This window comes from Schistocerca americana, chromosome X (genome assembly GCF_021461395.2).
Source record: "Schistocerca americana isolate TAMUIC-IGC-003095 chromosome X, iqSchAmer2.1, whole genome shotgun sequence".
NCBI classification, from domain to species: Eukaryota; Metazoa; Arthropoda; class Insecta; order Orthoptera; family Acrididae; genus Schistocerca; species Schistocerca americana.
The window spans coordinates 510,965,184-510,985,313 of record NC_060130.1 but is presented as its reverse complement, the minus strand read 5'-3'; the positions used below and the strand labels follow the sequence as shown (position 1 = coordinate 510,985,313).

General features: G+C 37.9%; 1 protein-coding gene across 1 annotated transcript; it reads left to right on the top strand.

Annotated features, from left to right (window-relative positions):
- The first annotated feature begins 299 nt into the window (after nucleotides 1-299).
- LOC124556101 lies at nucleotides 300-1,001 on the top strand. The gene is made up of 2 exons (XM_047130125.1): nucleotides 300-568; nucleotides 896-1,001. The coding sequence occupies exons 1-2, from the start codon at nucleotides 300-302 to the stop codon at nucleotides 999-1,001; spliced, it is 375 nt and encodes a 124-aa protein (XP_046986081.1).
- The last annotated feature ends 19,129 nt before the right edge of the window (nucleotides 1,002-20,130 follow it).

The following is a 20,130-nucleotide window of genomic DNA, read 5'->3' as shown; positions in this document are numbered from 1 at the left end:
GACCGTGCCAAATGGGTAGCAGATTTACAACTTTTGGTAGAATTTACAACTCATGTAAGTGACTGAAATAGGTGCCTTCAAGGTAGAAACCTACTTATCAGTACAATGTTCCAAACAATAATTGCATTCAAAATGAAACTGAAATTGCAACACTTTGGCCAACCATGATCCTATAGACAGGACGATTTACACAGCTATATTTTTTGATTTGGTGTGAGAATTGGAATATCAGTTTTGCGATTTTTGAAAAAAAATATCAGAGTGTTTGTATTTATACATGTTTTACAAACAATATAGATATGTTGCCAGAAGATTTTCAGACGGAATACCTAGAGTCACAATCTGAGATTCAATTAAAGGAAAATTTGACTATGTGTCTTTGTTGGTCTTTTATAAATCATATCTGCCCAGAGACAAGTAGGGCCCACCCCTTGTTGCACAGTCATATGCTACATATGTCATCTTTGTTTGGAAGCAAGCACATCTGTGAACAACTATTCTCAGGAGTTAAGCACACAAAGAGTAAAAACAGAACCAAAATCTCAGATGAATGCCTTGAGAACACCCTGTGAATTTCAGTCACTTTGATTTAATGTGATATTTATATATTAGTTTCCCATATTCTATGTCTCATGTCACATTAATTTTATGATTTTTTACTACTTGCATATCTACTTTTAATGAAATCACATATATAAATTGTCAAACTAATCCCATCTTGCTTCTTTAGAATAAATAAGCATAAACTGATTAATTCTAAATCACTTATATGTGTGAACCGTATAATACAGCTGACTGCCCCCCTCCCCACATTTTTGTTCCTCAGAAGTTACTGTTAGTGTTAAGTATATCATGTGCAGCCCAAAAATACGTGTCTTATTCCAATGTGGCCCAGGAAAGCTGAAAGGCTGGACACCCCTGGGCTAAAGGCTCTGTTGTTTGGAGAGACTGTAGAGCCATCATTATACCAGACTGCTTGTCAAGTCAACACAAATTACTAGAAAAGATTGCAGTAGCTAAGAAATATCCCAGAAGCACTGAGGATGGCAGAGGTTGTGAAGTCTCAGACAGCGGGTACAGTTTTCGTCCAAGAAATGTGAAACATTTTAGGAGTAAAGTGGGTGGTGAATTTTGATAATGAAAGTACTGATTTTTTATATTTAGGTAAAAGCAAACAAATGAGTAACAGCTAATTGCCAGAATGTTCTCACATCGTTTTAAAGTAAGTAATTATGGCTCTAATACCATAATCTTACTTTATCCCATGTAAGTTTTCTGCACACTATCACCTCAACTGTTCCCAGTTATAAAAGGATCTCTGATGTATTCATACAACTGAGGCACTGAGGATGATATGAGCCCAAAGCACAGGCACAAAGTTTGTGAAAATCGAAGTTGTAGACAAACTTCCAGTCTCGTAGGTTTTAACTACATTCACATTTCATATGAAAAAATGATCTACCCTATTTATGTCATGAAATACTAATTTATATTTAGGATTATTTTAATATTAGTGTTAATTCACAAAATTCGCTAGCCATTGACATGCTGTCTTTTGGCAGTTGTAAGCTTTGTAATTAATGTGTAGATAAAATCAGTACATAATGAAAAGAAACTAAATGCACCAACTAAATGCACCAAACATACAATTATGAGCTGTTCAAACACTTCATAGTCCTAATTATTATAATTTTCATTAAGCACATTCTGTGGCTTGAGGTCCAGATAAAACCACTAATAACTTTCTGATTATGAAATACTACTACTACATTAGTGACATACCCAACCTACGATAGAAACTGAACAGTGTAGAGCAACAAAACTAACAAGGGGAGGCCGCCAATTGTGAAATTCAGATTCGATTAATACTGCGCATAATAACAGCTCATGGCCAGAGGTGTAATGTGGCAAAGCACCAAGATGCACTTCTCAGCCGTTGTCGAGAAAATCGACAGTTAAAAGAAACCGTTGCGGTGAAATACTCTCTACAATTAATAATTTTCTACAGCGTCGTGGCGCAGCGGTAAGCGCTCGGGTTTGTAATTCGAAAGTCGCTGGTTCGAATCTCGCGCCATGCAATTTTTTTATTATTAGTTTTTTGCAATTAAAATATATATATATATATATATATATATATAAAAAAAATTATTAATGAATTGCTTATGCATGTTGGTAAAGGCGGATCGCTCTCCAATCGTACCGCCTCCATTTTTCCGTTTTTTTAACAGGGTGTACCAAAGCCCTCCCGTCCGCACTGATTTTCGACGATGTTATAAGTTGCGCTAGCGACCGCATCTACCTTCTTTCGAAGTTAGCAGGCAACTACGCTGTTTTGTGGCGGCTCGTTTTGACCCATTCAACATCTGTCCTTCAAGTGTAACAAGCGAGTAACAGAGTTTATATTTCATACCTGCCACAGCAAGTTTGTGTTCGTGGGGTCTCTATTCTAATTCGAACGTTTGACTTACGCTATACGTATTCGTTTCGGAATATCATTTCTACGTCTTCCGTCAACTATACGTGGTTAACATTATGAAGACAATTAATAACATTTGTGAAATACAACTTTGTTTGCGGAAAACATAATGATGTTCGAAGTCGCCAGTTTTTCCACGACAAACGACTTTCAACAACTTATTATATGCATAATTGTTGCAACTGATTGCCGGGAATTTGAATTACAAAAAACAAATACTAAAAATAAAAAAAAAGGTAGCATGGCACGAGAATCGATCCGGCGACCTTCGGATTACGAATCCGACCGCTTACCGCTGCACCACAACGGTGTAGAAAATTTGTAATCATAGAGAGTATTTCACCGCAACGGTTTCTTCTAACTGTCGATTTTCTCGACAACGGCTGAGAAGTGCATCTTTGTGCTTTTCCACATTATACCTCTGGCCATGAGCTTTCATTATGCGCAGTATGAATCGAATCTGAATTTCACAATTGGCGGCCTCCCCTTGTAAGCTTTGTGCTTTGGGCCATTGTGGAAATGAATGTCCAAGAAATTGGTGAGGCAGTTTTTCATAAGTGTTCACATATAGGGTGGCTCTACAGATATGAATAAAGCTGGTTCACCATAAGAACAATAGATGTCACAATCATGCAAACATACTAAAATCTTAGTATCGATTATGATGTACTTTAGGACCTTGTGGTCCTCACTGCCTCAATTCATTTAACATTTAAATCCACATATATGTATTACACAAGTTATCTTTTTCATTTCCATGAGTCCAGCATTTCGACACCTAATGAATTATTTGCACCTTGAGGCATGCAGATCGCATATCAACTCATACGGAATGGCAGCTTCTGCACTATTGTTAGGGAGACAATAGCTATACACAAATACATAGCTATACACAAATTACTGGTTTACACAACATAATTGGCGAGGGACACATCTGTTCTGTACTAGGATCAGAGGCAACAGATTGCAACCCAAGCACCTGCAATGGCTGATCATTGTAGCTAAGCCTGAAAGTTGCTCATTTACAGAAAAAAATAGTACCCTGTAGTTAACAGTTGATATAGTAGCCTGTAGGGAGCTCATTGCCTTAATGATTTCCAAAAAGTGTGTCTAAAGCATCTGATATCACTTGGTTCCATTTGTGATGTAAATGACATGGGATATACACAAGGATATTTACGCCATATGCTGTAGTGGCTATACTGAAAAAGAAATTTACACCAGATTTTTTTCTGCAACTTCCCAATATTACAATAGAATAACAAAAGCATGCTGCAAGAATGATATTAGTTGACAACAATTTCTGCCAGATGCTATAGAACACAAACTCCGGACTACTTTATCAAACCCTAGAATAATCAGAATGTGTGTGTTAATAATTACTGATTCTTTCTCTTCCATGAGAATAAAATATTACTTTAATGTCAGCTAGTAATGTCTTGTTGTGAAGCAAAATTGTGAACTACTGAGTCATAATCACATTTTCATAACCACACATTAAAAGTTGTCTGTAGCTTGAAAGCAAGTAGAAAAGCTGCTAATAAGTTGGTTGCTAAGCAAAAATAACTTACTCGACACTAAAATTATCATACAAAGGAACTTTACTCACCACAATTTCATTAAGAGATGAGAAAAATGTAGTACACATTCACCTAAAAAGCCTTGTAGACGTAATTTGTGGGATCTCTAGGGCCTGACTAATACCCTCTAATCCATAAACTTTTCATTAAACCTGTATGATGCAGTTTAGGATGAAATGACAGTTGTCTTCCTCACTTCATGGATCTCTGTTGTGGTGCTGTACACGCACATGAGAAAACTGAAATGTAAAATGTAAACATCAGACTATACAAGTTATTTTTATATACTGCAGTTATTATAAAAATAACAGATACGCACATTGGATGTGCTCCAAAATTTTCTTCTTTGAGATGACACCTTATGATCGGATATGGTGACATATGTGATTTCTTTGTAGGTTTACCACCACTATCATCACAAGCAGTAGCATTCTCATAGAAATTATTCACAGGTGTTAAATTCTGCTTTCCATTACTGTTCGCCATACCAGATCTTAAAAGAAGAATATTTCACGCAATAACAACAAAAGTAACATTTGGTGGTACAAATACAAATGTAAAATATTTTTACCCAACTACTTAAGTGACAGAATTCATGAATTTAGTGGTTCTTTTCAGTTCAAACCATTGCAGGCACAAAGGAAATCATCCTGACTTGGAGATTAACAACAGAATAATATTGTTTTGCAGTATTACTACTACATTTCATTAACTGAGTAAAATAATGTGTGATTTATGTACCCAAGAGGTCACTACACAGCAGACTAACTATACAAACAAAAAGCCTAAGACCACACTAACGTGTAAAATTTAACTGTAATCAAACTAGATAGACGTAACTGAACATTTTCAGACATATAAAAAAGTCTACACTGACCTTAAGACTTCATAATTATCCTATGTTTTATTTTATTTTTAAGTAAGATGACTGTCACAGTAGACAAACGCGTTAAATGTTTTCTACAAAGTTTGATAGATATGGTGGAAATTGGAGGGTACCTCAAGAAAGAGACGGAAGATGACATCTTAAAGGTAGTGAGTACCTTGAGAAAATGTTTCAGTGTAATGAAATTGAATGTGAGCACGGAAAATGCTAAAAATAAAGACAATGCAATCTCAGAAAGCGAGGTTAGCAACACCCAGGCAGAGGGAGTGGACCACAGCGTTGTGGGGCAAGTGGTGTCATCTGTTAGCCCAATACAAGAATCCGAGAATGTAAAGAACTGGCGAGCAACAATAATACAAAATCCTTTAAAGTAGGCATCCCTTTTCACAGCTTACGAGTTGGCGAATAAAGCTGAATTCTGGCCAGCAGGAATCACCATCATATGCTTTCATTTTCCCCATTTTTTTCGAGAAATCAGAGGGGTGTCTCTTCCATAAGACACAAGAATGCCGCCCAAGAAATGTAAAGAAGTAGGTGGTGATTATATTTGGTTTGTGGGGTGCTAAACTGCGTGGTCATCAGTGCCCATACAAAGTCACAATTTTTACAAAGTCTAATCTAGCCACTGTCATGAATGATGATGGAGGAATGATGAGGACAACACAAACACCTTGTCCCCACGCAGAGAAAATCCGCAACCTGGCAGGAAATCTAACCCCGGACCCTGTGTAGGGGCAGTAAAAACCTTAAAGATCTCCCTGTGGTATACAGAAGGTCTAAAAAGTGCAATGAACATTGCTCCAAAAGTCTTTCTAGAGGGGTATGACATAGCAGTCATAACAGAAACATTTTTAACCAGAATCTGGCAACAATCAGAATTTTACTTCGCTCATCTCCATGCAAAACAAGGCAACAGAGGAAAACTCAGTGAAGTAACAACTGTCCTCATAAAACCAGAATTAATGCAGATAACTGAAACTATCAAACAGAAACATACACTCCTGACAGAAATGAAACCCATTTCAATAATATCAGCAAACTTCCAACTGAGCAAAACATCCACTGATATAATAGATTAAATAGGCCAGCTTATCACCACTAATTATTGCTGGAGACTTTAACAGCCGACTGGATAAACAAAACTAGAAATCAAAAGTAATAGGGGAAAAGTTGCAGGAAGAAGGCTTTATCCAATTAAACAATCCCAACATACCTGCATATATTTGCCCCAGTGGCAAAAGTACAGTAGGCATTGCATTCATAAGGGGACCAATCGGGGGTATTGTATCACCTCTCTGGACTGCAGACCACACACCACTTCTGAAACATATCCCTCTGGAAATAAATACCTAAGGAGCCTAGCAAAAAGCACAAGAAAAAGCAGAAGAAGCACTTTCAAGAGCAACAGATGTCGGGAAAGTGGAAGCAAAATCCAATGACGCGAAACAAATTGAAGTGCTAATAGACAACTTGCGATTATAGGCAGCAACAGAAGCAATAGGAGAACTCCTAAGGTAAGCCGCCAATCCCAGATACAAAAGAAGAGTGAAAAACTGGTTTGACACAGAGTGTTACAGTCTAAGGAAAGTTATACTAGAAAGCCTACATCAACTAAAACTGTGCACAGATAACTCTATTCTCCTCAGGACCTATGCCGAAAAATGAAATATCTATAAGAAAACTCTAAAGGAAAAGAAGAGAACATTCTGAACAAGAGAAGGAAAGAAACTAGTGGAGGAAGGCTCAGGAGACCCATATATTGTATTACGCCCCAGAAAACAAGATGAAACACATTACATCAACATGAAAATATGTGAGATACACTTCGACAACATACTGAACAAGGATGGACTAAGGGGTAGACTGCAGGATAGAGAGGATACAATGCTACGAACAACAGAGGAATGGATACCATTGACCACAGAAGAGATCAAAGATGCCATTAACGGCACGAAGAACAAAAAAGCTGCAGGTCCTGACAGATTTTATAGCGAATATTTAAAAGACACTGCCCAAATACCAACGCCAATGCGGACAAAGTTCTACAAGTGCATAGGAAAGGCCTCCATTCCAAAACAGTGGAGGCAGTCAATAGTAAAAGTGTTTTACAAAGGAAAAGGAGACCTCAAGGACCCTAGCAAATACAGAGGCATATCCCTAGAAAACTTACCTTTAAAACCATTCACAAAAATAATAACCAAAAGAATAAAGCATACAATCAATGAACACCCTCCTGAAAGCAACATGGGTTTCAGGAAGGGAAGATCAACTGTGACTGCAATTGAGGTCCTGCTAAAGAGCATATGGAAAGCCCTTGAAGAAAGAGAAAAGTTCTGTGTAGTATTCATAGATTTCACAAGAACCTCTGACTTTATAAATGGAAAATTAATGACCAAAAACTAGAGGAGACCCTAGCAGAAAACAACATATGGACATGAATCATAAACACAATACTGTGACGGAACAAAATAAGGATATCAGACAACCTCTCCCTATCATACCTGATACTCCAATCAAGTGGAGTACTACAGCAAGACCCAGTGAGTCCTCTGTTATTTATCCTTGCAGCAGAAGAAATTGTTAGAATGTCCCAAAGGGAGGATGTAATCTCATATACATATGCAGATGATATTGTAATAGGCACAAAGTACAATGCAAAATTACAAGAAGCCATAAAATTAATGGAAGATTGATGTATCGAACACGGCTTTGAAATAAATGTGGCGAAAACAGAAATTATGGTACTCAGAAATGGAGGAAGAGTACCTGCATCAGCTGAGATCTTCATATGGGAGAGAAAACTGAAGATTGTATGGGATTTAAAGAACGTAGGAGTCATAACACAAACAAACTGCAAAATGATTCACAAAGCATGTCAAACAGAAAGCAATGCAAGCAATAATGGCAATCCATGAAATATAATACATCAGATCCCTTAGCCTAGAGACAGCAATGCCTCTATTCACAACCAAAATCTTCCCAATACTGACGTACAGCATAGAAATTACTGGACCACATCTTGCAGTGAAAAACCTAACAACACTAGAAATAGTGAAGATGACCTATATAAAGGAAGCAATAGGAGAGTAAAAAACAACACAATACAGACTTGTATACTAGCTGGCCTCATTGAAGATCTATGGACAAACCTGATCCTACTCAACTGTAGCACTTTGGAAAGTCTACTTAAAACTTTGAAGGAAAAAAGGGAAGGTATACCTCCAGAATTTTACAACACAGGTGGCATGATTGATCAAACATGGACAAATGAAAGCTTGGAAATGAGACACGTGATCACCAGAATGGCAGTCCATGGTTTTCACCACTTTCTTTGCAGCAACACGTCATATCATGAACCAAACAAAATGTGCGAGTGTAAACTGTGCCATCAAATTTGCAAACGTTATCATCTAAAGCTCTGTACCAAAATGACAAAGTCAATAAGTGACTATGCAAATCACAATATGTAAAATTTCTAATTTCTTTTTTTCTATCATTGTACTTACATTTTTATGGCTACAATAAACTTATTATTATTCTTGTCATCAATCCTCCACCATGCCCAACTTGACAAAAAATTATTTCTCATCAACATACCAATATGAAATCTGCAGTACCACTCCAGTTAAGTTTCTGAGATCAAAATGAAATCAATTCATCTAGTGAAGTAGTGTTTATTATTCCTTTAATTAATTATAGCCCTTCACAATCACTTTACTTCAGAAAAATAAAATATTATGATTGATTAAAACATATGAACAATACTACATGACTATTTACTTTGTCATTATGAAGTTTAATCTAACATTTACATATTACAGAGAGCTGACAATTCTACACTAATAGAGTGTAACTTGGGGCATTGTACTACTGGTGATAGTTAGATACATTCCATATTATATTTCACATATAAAAATAGAACTAGTCTTCTTCTCTGAAGAGGATGCAGAGGGAGCAAAAAGAACAGAAAACTCCTGACATGGCAAAAATTTATTGAGGATGAACATTTTAATAAATTTCAACATTTGAATAAATTCTGTGACTGGGATAGAGACAATGAAAGCAATACCCCAGTTTACCAGTAATAGTTACAGTAAATGACAGAATTCTGTTTAAGATTTTTATGAGGCTAGTGGCACATGGATTTACATTATGGATCTTGCCCAGTAACTCCTAGTATTGACATTAAATGTCTCCATCTTACCCGTTCTAATAACAGTCTTGCTTCTGTTGTAGAAACATCTTGAGCTTCATCTAATTAGTAATTGGAAACAGTTTTAATACTGAATATTTATCAAATGTAAATACTATAGACCACATTTCACTGTAAGTAAGGTAGTAACCAAGGCAGCAGAGGTAACAACTGAGGTAGTGCAACTGCTTAAAATCATATTTACTGATATCAGTAAAAAATATGTGATTCCACTTCCTTTATGTTAGTTAGTTAGTTATTTAGTTGGCCACTAACTCACAATTTCTTCATATTTTCCATTATTTTGCTTCCTGTTTTGTTTACAATATAGTTTCCTGGTGGTTTAATGTATTTTTGATATCACCTAATATGTAACTTCCACTTTCATCATTGTAGTTTTTGTTACCGCCCTGTCAAATCTGTGTAAATATGATAAGGCTCAAGTAAAATAAACAGTGAAAGAACATAGGGCAGGGTACACAAGGAAAGGGATTATTGTTATATTACAAAATTACTCTTACTGACCTTGTACATAGAATATTTTTCTTTTATTCCAGCTGCTTCTGAAATGTTTAATGTCTTCCATTCCAGAGAAGCAATATCTTTTCTCCAGTTTTTCTCCCTGATTATATATTTGAATATTGTAATTTTTCAAACCTGTTCACAAACAAATGGACACAGAAAATTTTACATCATGTAAGCTACAAGAAAACGGTCTAATGGAAGGACTGCCATAGGAACAGCTATAAATTTTTTTTCGTGGCCATGACAGTTCCCTTCATTCATTGGTGAAGATGTGCATCTATCTCTACCCTTGTCATCCATGTTCAGAAGTTATGATACATGCTACTTGTTGAACAAAATTTACTTTTCACACATGCAAGCAAAATTACTGCCTTAAATTGCAAAATTGTGGGTGAAAAAGTTTTGTGTACCTTCAGTTTATGATAATCAAAACATTTGCATTATGTTATTTTGGAATAACCTCCCTCTGTATGAGTTGTGGTATACTGAGACACCACTAGCAAAAAGAAGACATTGAAATGTGCCTAATTTGCAGTTTTCAGTATGTTTTGGAATAATTCTTCATTAATTTACAATAGCTGGGGAATGAAAATCTGACGAAGCAGTGCAGATTATCAAGTTTAAAATGAAGACAAAACAAAAATATTCTTTACAATTGAGTAAGTTTTGAATTTAATAATAATTTAAAAAATATCTTGTATGAAAGGCACCACATTATTAAAAGGAATATTGTGATTCACTGACAGAAGTTTTAACAAATAGCTTTGCAATTTAACAAAAACATATTTCGCTTTAAATAATTTACATACATGATCTTCTACTGAGGAACTCAAACATTTCTCTGAATTACGAGCTCACATGAGTAGTGTTTCTCAGTTGCTTGTAGCTCCATTCTGCACCTGCAACAATTTGGACCTGCATTTACTTATTCCAGAAAGAAGAGCAAAATGCATGCTGAGAACCTCTTTCATGATAATTTTGTAAAAGTCTAAATAAGTATCATACTGTTTCTGCAGTACTACAGTGTAACATAAGAAGATTCTTTAAATCTCACAGAAAATACTTAAACAGTTAATAAAGTAAACCACAATAATCAGTCACGGTGTTAACAATTCTCTTGAAATAAATGAGCGACTATCATTCTTGTCGAAATTCATGATTGAGTAAATGCATGTACAGCAGTTTTGAAAGTGTGATCAGCAATGGAAACTATGTTTAGAGAGTGCACCCAAAGTTATCCGTTTGCAAATAAGTTATTTTGTTAATATCATACATAGTCCAGCCACAATAATGTGACCACCTGCCAAATGACTGAATAACCACCTTTTGTAGCTCAGACCACTGCAGGAAGAGAGTTTGTTCTCACTGTGTGAAAACACTTCAAAATTTTTTTAAATGGATTCACTCTGCGATGACTGATGTTTATAATGTGATGATTTTTATCCACCTGACGTCTTGTGTAAGATTCAGCATAAAATGGACAAGGTTTACAACAAAAAGATGTTAAAGGGCTGAAGATGACAGCAACAACTGTTGAAACCAGTCATCTTAAATAAAGAATTTTTGTGCATTCTTGGCTTTTGAATGATTTTTAACAACCAACATAAAATAAGTGACATTTTCATGATTATCTACCTTCAAAAATAATCTACCGTAGTTATATGAAGACTATAGAGCAGGCTGTTCCAACCAAGCTCCAGGGAGCCGGAGTGCTTCGGAGCGCTCACTGCGGCAGCTCGGAGCCCGCGTGGAGGGGGAAAGCGAACTCACTGCCTCCTGGCCGCATGCAGCCGCAACTGACGTAATAATCCGTGTTCAATGACAGCTATGATTAGCCGCGGGAGCCCTATACCTCTATTGGAGGATACCTTTATATTCATTGAGAGGGATAGTCATCCACAGTGTCTTGTATGTCATAAAGTAATTAATTCTGCGAAGAGGTACAATATACAACGACATTATACACGTCTTCACGCAGCGCACTACAATCAGGTAGAAGGCGTTGCACGCAGAGAACTGGTGGTCAGGCTTAAGAACGACATACCAGGAGACGTTAAGTTTAAAAACGGTTCCATAATACGAAGGGTATCAAAACATGCAACATAGTTCGTGATCTATAATGCGTTTATAATTTTCAGGTGAATGAGAGCGGAGAAATCACTACTGAGTCTGCAATTCGAGCAAGTTACAGGGTGGCTCACATCATTGCGATGAGTGGCAAGCCGTTTTCGGTGGGACCACTCGTAAAATCGTGCATGGTAGCCATTGCAGAATGTTTGTTTCCAAGGTAGATGCAGGCAATTGAAGGGGTTTGCCTGTCGAAGCAAACAATGTCTCGTCGAATCCTGGGCATGGCAGCGGATTTAGAGACACAGCTCAGGAAAAAGGCGGAGAAAAAAATGGCTCTGAGCACTATGGGACATCTTAGGTCATAAGTCCCCTAGAACTTAGAACTACTTAAACCTAACTAACCTAAGGACATCACACACACCCATGCCCGAGGCAGGATTCGAACCTGCGACCGTAGCAGTCCCACGATTCCGGACTGCAGCGCCAGAACCGCTAGACCACTGCGGCCGGCGAAAAAAGGTGGAGAGCTTTGTAGTATTTTCGCTAGTGCTTGACGAAAGCACCGACATATTGGACTGTGCTCAGCTTGCAGTTTTTGTGCGTGGTGTCGACATGGAGCTGCAAGTAACTGAAGAACTCTTGGATGTGGTACCACTCGATTACACCGCATCAGGACGTGACATTTTTGAAGCTGTTTGTGAATCAGTGGACAATATGAATTTGCCGTGGGATAAGCTCCATTCTGTAGCGACAGACGGTGCACCACAAATGATCGGGTGTCACCAAGGTTATGCTTCTCATTTGAAAAACAAACTCAGGGACGATTTCGGGAAAGACATTTTGACTCTTCATTGTTTTATTCACCAAGAGGCACTGTGCGCTGAAACAATAGAGCTAGGTGGCATAATGAAAGATGTCATGAAGTATGTGAATTTTGTGCGGCGTCACGGTATGAATCATCGCCAACTCAAAGGATTCCTGAAAGATATGGAAGCGGAGTATGGGGATATACCTTACCACAGTACAGTTCGTTGGCTGAGTCGGGGAAAAGTTCTTGATGTTTTCTTTGCCATTCGTGAGGAAACAACACTTTTTCTCAAAATGAAAGGGGAAGAAATCCGTTGTCTGAAAGATATAAAATGGATATCAGAGCTGGCATTCCTAGCTGACATAACTATGCATCTGAATAATTTAAATCTGTCATTGCAGGGCAAAGGGCAGCTAATTGTTGACATGCATGACCAGATCAAAGCGTTCATGCAAAAGTTATGTTTATTTCAGAGGCATATGAATAATGGACATTTAACGTTCTTCAATCGTCTTGCTTCTTTAAAACTACCTGAAGGTACTACTTTCGGCGATTACCAAGCAAAGTTTGAAACACGATTCCGAGACCTCACTAGTTTGGAAATGGAACTTAAGGTGTTCAGCACTCCTTTTTCAGTTTCCCCCAATGACTTGTCATCATCACTTCAATTGGAGATTATTGATTAACAAAATTCAACTTTGTTGAAAGACAGGTGCTACAACACGTTGGATTTATCATGATGGTATCGTTCATTACAGCAAAAATCATTTCCCAAGCTTCACAACAATGCTGCTCAGATCATGGGCATGTTTAGATCTATGTATTGCTGTGAGCAGCTTTTCTCAGCAATGAAAAGAGTAAAAAGTAAGGAATGATCGTTTCTTCAGGATGCAACAATGAAGGCCATCCTCCGCATTAACACTGCGAACACTTTGATGCCTGATATTTCCGATCTTGTAATGAAAAGAAAAGTCAAGCTACAGAGGCCCAATACATTTAGTATGCAATTTCTTGTAAAACAGTTGTTTCTTATTTATTTTCTGAACATCGTATTTCCTGGTGTAGCATGTCACCACGTCTTAGCAGCTAAGAGTATGAGGTTGTCGATCTTAGTAAGACGCAGCTGGCACATCAAAATGCTTGCCTTGCCGCCTGCCTCAGCCTGCCGTGCCACCTGCTGGCGTGCCGGCCCACTTGAATGGCCACAAGTGACACGGCTCCCTGGAGCAGGGAGCGCTCCGCGGCTCACAACGGAGCCGACGAGCTGAAACAGCCTGCTATAGAGTATATTACACTAAAACCCCATCCAAACAGGCATTGGAAGTCCCAATGGTATGGATGTACCATTCTCAGATATTGGATGCAGATATGGACAAAGGTAATGAGAAGTAGTAGAAATGAGAACAGCAATAAACTTAACATCAGGATTGATGGTCACTAAGTCAAAGAAGTTAAGGAATTCTGCTACCTAGGCAGTAAAATAACCAATGACGGATGGAGCAAGGAGGACATCAAAAGCAGACTCGCTACGGCAAAAAAGGTATTTCTGGCCAAGAGAAGTCTACTAATATCAAATACCGGCCTTAATTTGAGGAAGAAATTTCTGAGGATGTACGTCTGGAGTACAGCATTGTACGGTAGTGAAACATGGACTGTGGGGATCCGGAACAGAAGAGAATCGAAGCATTTGAGATGTGGTGCTATAGACGAATGTTGAAAATTAGGTGGACTGATGAGGTAAGGAATGAGGAGGTTCTACGCAGAATCGGAGAGGAAAGGAATATGTGGAAAACACTGATAAGGAGAAGGGACAGGATGATAGGACATCTGCTAAGACATGAGGGAATGACTTCCATGGTACTAGAAGGAGCTGTAGAGGGCAAAAACTGTAGAGGAAGACAGAGATTGGAATACGTCAAGCAAATAATTGAGGACGTATGTTGCAAGTGCTACTCTGAGATGAAGAGGTTAGCACAGGAAAGGAATTCGTGGCGGGCCGCATCAAACCAGTCAGTAGACTGATGACCAAAAAAAAAAAAAAAAAAAAAATGGTCAGCCACTGCTATTCCAGTTGCTGTTTCTCTTTGTTACCTGGAGTTGTTACTGCTCAGTCAAGTAGCTCCTCAATTGGCATCACAAGACTGAGTGCACCCTGGTAAGTCAACAGCACATTATGGAGTGGATGGTCACCCATCCAAGTGCTTATCACAGCCAATCTGCTTAACTTTGGAGATCTAATGGGCACTGGTATATCACCATGGTATGCCCATTGACCCTGTCGAATATGTTATAGGAGTAAAAAAATGTAAGACTCAATAGCGTCTCAGTTAATAATCAATCAAAACTCTGCAAGAATGAGGAGCTCACCAGAGGGGGTTACAAGGTGATAGTTGGCATTATGAAAGCCAGACTCAAGTAATGTCTCAAAATCATCAGTCTTTAAATTACTTAGAATTTGGAAGCAGTCACTACATACAGTGATGTTAGCCAGTATGTTGAAGTAGGGGGTGTACAGATCACCTAGCCATTCAAGGCGGCTATCATAAATGTTTATTTGCAGTTCAAAATTCTTTACCAGTTAAATTTTCATCCCTAGTGTCTAACTGCATTGAGATGACAAAAGTCAAGGAATACCTCCTGATATTGTGTCAGACCTCCTTTTGCCCGCCGTAGCACAGCAACTCAACGTGCCATGTACTCAACAAGTCTTTGGAAGTCCCCTGCAGGATTTGTGAGCCGTGCTACCCTTGTAGCCATCAATAACTGCAAAAGTGTGAAGTGCTTTGAGAATTTCGTATCTAATTCTAGAAACAATTGTCTTTCCTCTGTCTTGAAAAAAAAAATGGTTCAAATGGCTTTAAGCACTATGGGACTTAACATTTGAGGTCATCAGTACCCTAGACTTAGAACTACTTAAACCTAACTAACCTAAGGACATCACACACATCCATGCCTGAGGCACGGAGAGCGGCTGGCTCCTCCTTTTCAAACACCCAATATTTTACGTATAGATGTGGAACAGTGGCACCATGCCACTGGTTTCTATGTGCAGGTGGGAAGTTGGCTACGAGAAGTCTCTTAAGTGTGGCGGTCAATTGACACTGACAAGTGTTTGCTGCTCGCACCATAGAAGCTGTATAGAAAGTGCAAAGAGTAATTACGTGTTATTCCTTGGTGGTTGAATAATTGTAATTATTACAGACAAAGGAAACATGATTTGACTAGAGACTCTTACTTAATCTTTGGTGTAGATCTGCTAGAAGCAATACCTGTCTTTGATAATGTAATTATACTTAATAGAGTCTAATGGTTAATGACTCAGTTGACATGTAAGAGTCTGAATGCCTATGTGAAACTTGCGATAGAGAGAGAGAGTCATTCAAATTCCTCTAATCATCATTAGTTCTTCAGAGAAGAAAGTTGTGGAAATTGACGCAGCCAACTACAAAGAGAAGAGGGTCGGCTAAACATTTCAAGTAAGTCAACTGACGTGGGAGTGGTGTGAAGTTAGCAATCCAGCCTCACACTGCTTCTCTTGTAGTCAAAACCATTAGAATGTGGTGACCATGACAGGACATGAAGAAAGAGGAGTTTTGAAATGAAATCAAGATAATAAGATACTGTTAGTTGCCATAGCAACCAATAGTAACAAGACAGGGAAATTTTTTTGCAGAGTTGGATTCTGCTTAAACAGTAAAAAGACTGAAAATTAGTCAATACCATACAAGAGAAGACTTAAGGAAGATCAACATATTAGACCAAGATGAGATACGATGAGATCTGTTCATCGACAAAGATTCAGTGTAGAGAGTAAGCAGCCCTCACACACATTACAGGGTTGTGGACATGGAAACTAGCCAACAACTGATGATACCAGCTCCAGCTGCCAATCACTGGTGCGGATTCTACATCCGCTCACCGACACCGATGCTGAAATCAACCTTCGACGCTGCTGGTGCCCGTGCTGTTCACCAGTGGTGATTACGCATCTGCTCACTAATGCAACTAGAAATCTATGCTGGGTGAGTGCAAAGCAATAATTGGTTAAGTGTAAAGTTAAAGAAACTGTTGAATAATTGAACTCTGTTAGGATATCTATTATACTTAGTGTAGGTTTATTTTTAATGCTCACAAGGTCAAAAACGTGTTAAGTAATTGATCAAGAACAGCAACTGGCTTCAGAACCAACCATGGCTATTAAAGTGAGTAGTGAAATGCTGGATTGGCCTGAAATAGTGAATTTAATTAAAGCCCAGCGGGCAGATTCAGCAGCTGCTAATGCTCAAATGGATTTTAAGTGAAAAATTAGATGCGCAAAGTGAAGTTTTAAGTTCTAAGTTTGATGCCTTAAATAAAAAAGTGGAGAGTTTTCAGTTATATTTAAAGAATGGGTTAGGTAATTCCTTAACTATCCAGATGAATCAAATGTTTACTGACCTTAGCCAAAAGCAGGAAGAGCAATTTCAGAAGTTGGCTCAGAAGTTAGAATTTGATATTGAAGACAAATGTAATTATGTAGAAGCTGAACTTGGCCAAAAGTTAGGGTCCTTTGAAAAGTGTATTCAATGTTACATTTGATGCTGTAAAGCAGAGGTTGCATACCTTAAAAGAAAATGTGGAAAAACAGGATAAATTAACACATTTAGTCCAATCACAGGGTGCATGTGTTAGTACCCGAGTAGATAATGTGGAATGTGATGTTAAGGAGAAACTAGTCAGTTCATACTTAATAAATATAAGTAATCTGGAGGAACAGCTAGAGGAAATAATCAACCAAAAAGTTGCCACGAGGGTAACCTCCGACAACGTTTCTCAAAATTTTGCTTCAGAACTTAATGATACTAAGAAAGGTATAGTTAGTTTATGGAAAGAATTCAAACTCATCCAGGATAAGGTAGACAGAAAGGTGACTTCTCCTAACATGGTATTGATCAGTGAGGTAATGACCGACCTTCAATTGGTAGGGGGGTGGGGGGTGGGGGGGGGAATTCTGGACTATCCAGGCAATTTCCAAAGTTTAAGCCAGACGGGGAAGTACATCCTACTCACTTTCTGAAATGGTTTAACCAAGCCTTACTGATGAACTGGGAAGATTAAAAAAATGATTGAGTTTGTGGTAGGGTACCTTTTTGGAGAAGCTTCTGAGTGGGGTACAGTCAACATCGAGAAACTTTCATCTTAGGCAGATTTCCAGAAGAAGTTTAAGGAGAAGTATTGGTCAACTAGCGCCCATGAAAAATTAATATCTGATTTGTGGGACCCGAAGTACTGTAACAGTGCATGGGGCACAATGAGAAAGTATTTCAATTGGCTTTTAAGATGTGCGAAGTACTTAGATAAGCCCATGAAAGAAGAAGGGTTAGTACGAATTTTAATAAGTTATTTATCCATATACGCCAGGAAAGATATATCGTGTAGTAGGTGGAAAACCGTAGAAGGCCTGTTGTCTTTTGTGGACACACTCGATGCCTTGAAGAAGGACCATAATGAGATCATACACCAAAATGAAAATCAGACTTATAAAAGGGATAGTAATAATAATTTTAGAGAACACAAGGCTAATTTTGCTAGAGTACACCAATAGGAGGTAATAGGAGCAATGGTAATGATAATTACCAAAAGAAGCATCCACCTTTGATTATAGGATCAGTGACGTCGCAAGAAATTGTACCAAGCAGTAGTAGAGTACAAAGTGGTAATGTAGTACCCTATTTTAGTAACCAATCAGTGAATACCAATAATGAGGAAAAAGTAGTGCGATCTGGATCCAGGGCCAGGGGCCAGGTTGTAGAAATACATTAGGAGGCCTAGTTTCTAATAAATATGTTATTTCAGACATAAAATACCAACCAAAGAATGGTTGCTACTGGAAGAACAGAGCTTAACTACCATTAATCCTCAACCAATAATAGTAGGAAAAGTGGAGGATTTGGAAGTTAACATATTTATAGATCCTGGGAGTGAAGTGTCAATTATTTCTAGTGCTTTCCTTAGCACATTACAAACTAAACATCACTTACTGCTATTACCAGTAACAGGGGTGTACATAGTCAGTATTACTGGAACAAAGAGCTAAGTTGGAAAACACAAGACCCAGGTGAAATGCAATATTGGGAACATCCCATTTCATCAGACAATGTTAGTAGTAGAAAATATCGATAGGGATGTGTTGTTTGGCCTAGATTGTCTATGACAATTTAATATCATATTGAATTTTGGGGAGAATCTTCTTTATTTTGGTAAAGGTGACTACAAATATTGTGTGGTGGTGGGTGTTGGGATGTTTAAGGGGGACTAAACAGCAAAGGTCATCAGTCCCCCATTCCAAAAACAGGCGAGACAGAAATGCACGAAGCAAAATATTGTGTACCATTTGCAATGGACAGCTATACTGGTAAACAAGCAACTGAGAAGCAATGTTTACAATTAACAGCAACAGCACAATTGTCGACAGAGGTTGAAAAGGTATGTTATGTGTCACATCAAGCTGACATACAGAGCACAGTAAATGTATCACCAATATTAAGCAGTGAACAAAAACTAGATTTATATAAAATTCTAATGGAATATGAAGAAGTATTTTCCAATCATCCCGGTAGTGCTAGCAACTATATCTGTAAATTTAAAATCATAGACAGTACTCCATTTTTCTGTAAGCCATGTCCAATACCAGTAAGTATGAAAATAGCAGTTAAGGAAGAAATTGACAAGATGATTGGCAATAACATAATAGAATGTAGCTCTAGCATAATGAATAACCCCTTGGTAGTAGTAAAAAAGGCTACAGGAGGTGTGCATTTAGTGCTAGATGAGTGTACTTTGAATAAGCATATAGAGATGGATCAAGACCGACCAATTAACATCAATGAATTATTGTCCAAATTTGAGAAAGCAAAGTATTTTAGCACAATGGACCTGACAGCTGGATATTGGCAAATTAGTTTACATCCTGAAACAAAGAAATAGACAGTGTTTCCATTTGATGGGAAATCATATCATTTTTATGTGTTACCGTTTGGATTAAATATATCAGTATCTGTGTTTATATGTTCACTGGACAAGGCATTAGGAAGAGAATTGTTAAAGGATTTAATAATATATGTAGATGATACACTCATAATCCTACGTACTTGGGAAAAGCATTGCCTGACCTTGAATAAAACCCTGCAAAGGTTTAAAGAAAAAGGTATTACAGTAAAATTGTCAAAATCACACTTTCCAAGACAAGGGCTTACGTTTTTTAGGGCATACTGTAGGAGTGCAGGGAATTAAACCAGATCCGGAATGTATAAAGTCTATTGAGGAGTGTCCACCCCCTAGAAACATATGACAATTGAAGCGATTTATTGGTATGACTGAATACTATAGATCATAAGTACAAAGTCAGGAGCTGAACAACCCAAGACTTTTACGGTTATTAAGGAATGGAATACCGTGGATTTGGGATCAAGAGACCAATGATGTGTTTGAATATGTAAAAAGAACACTAGTAAAATCACCCATATTACAACATCTGGTTAGGGATCAGCCATTTAAAATTTCAACAGATGCATCCAACTATGGTATAGCAGCAGAACGTTTCAACGAGAGTGA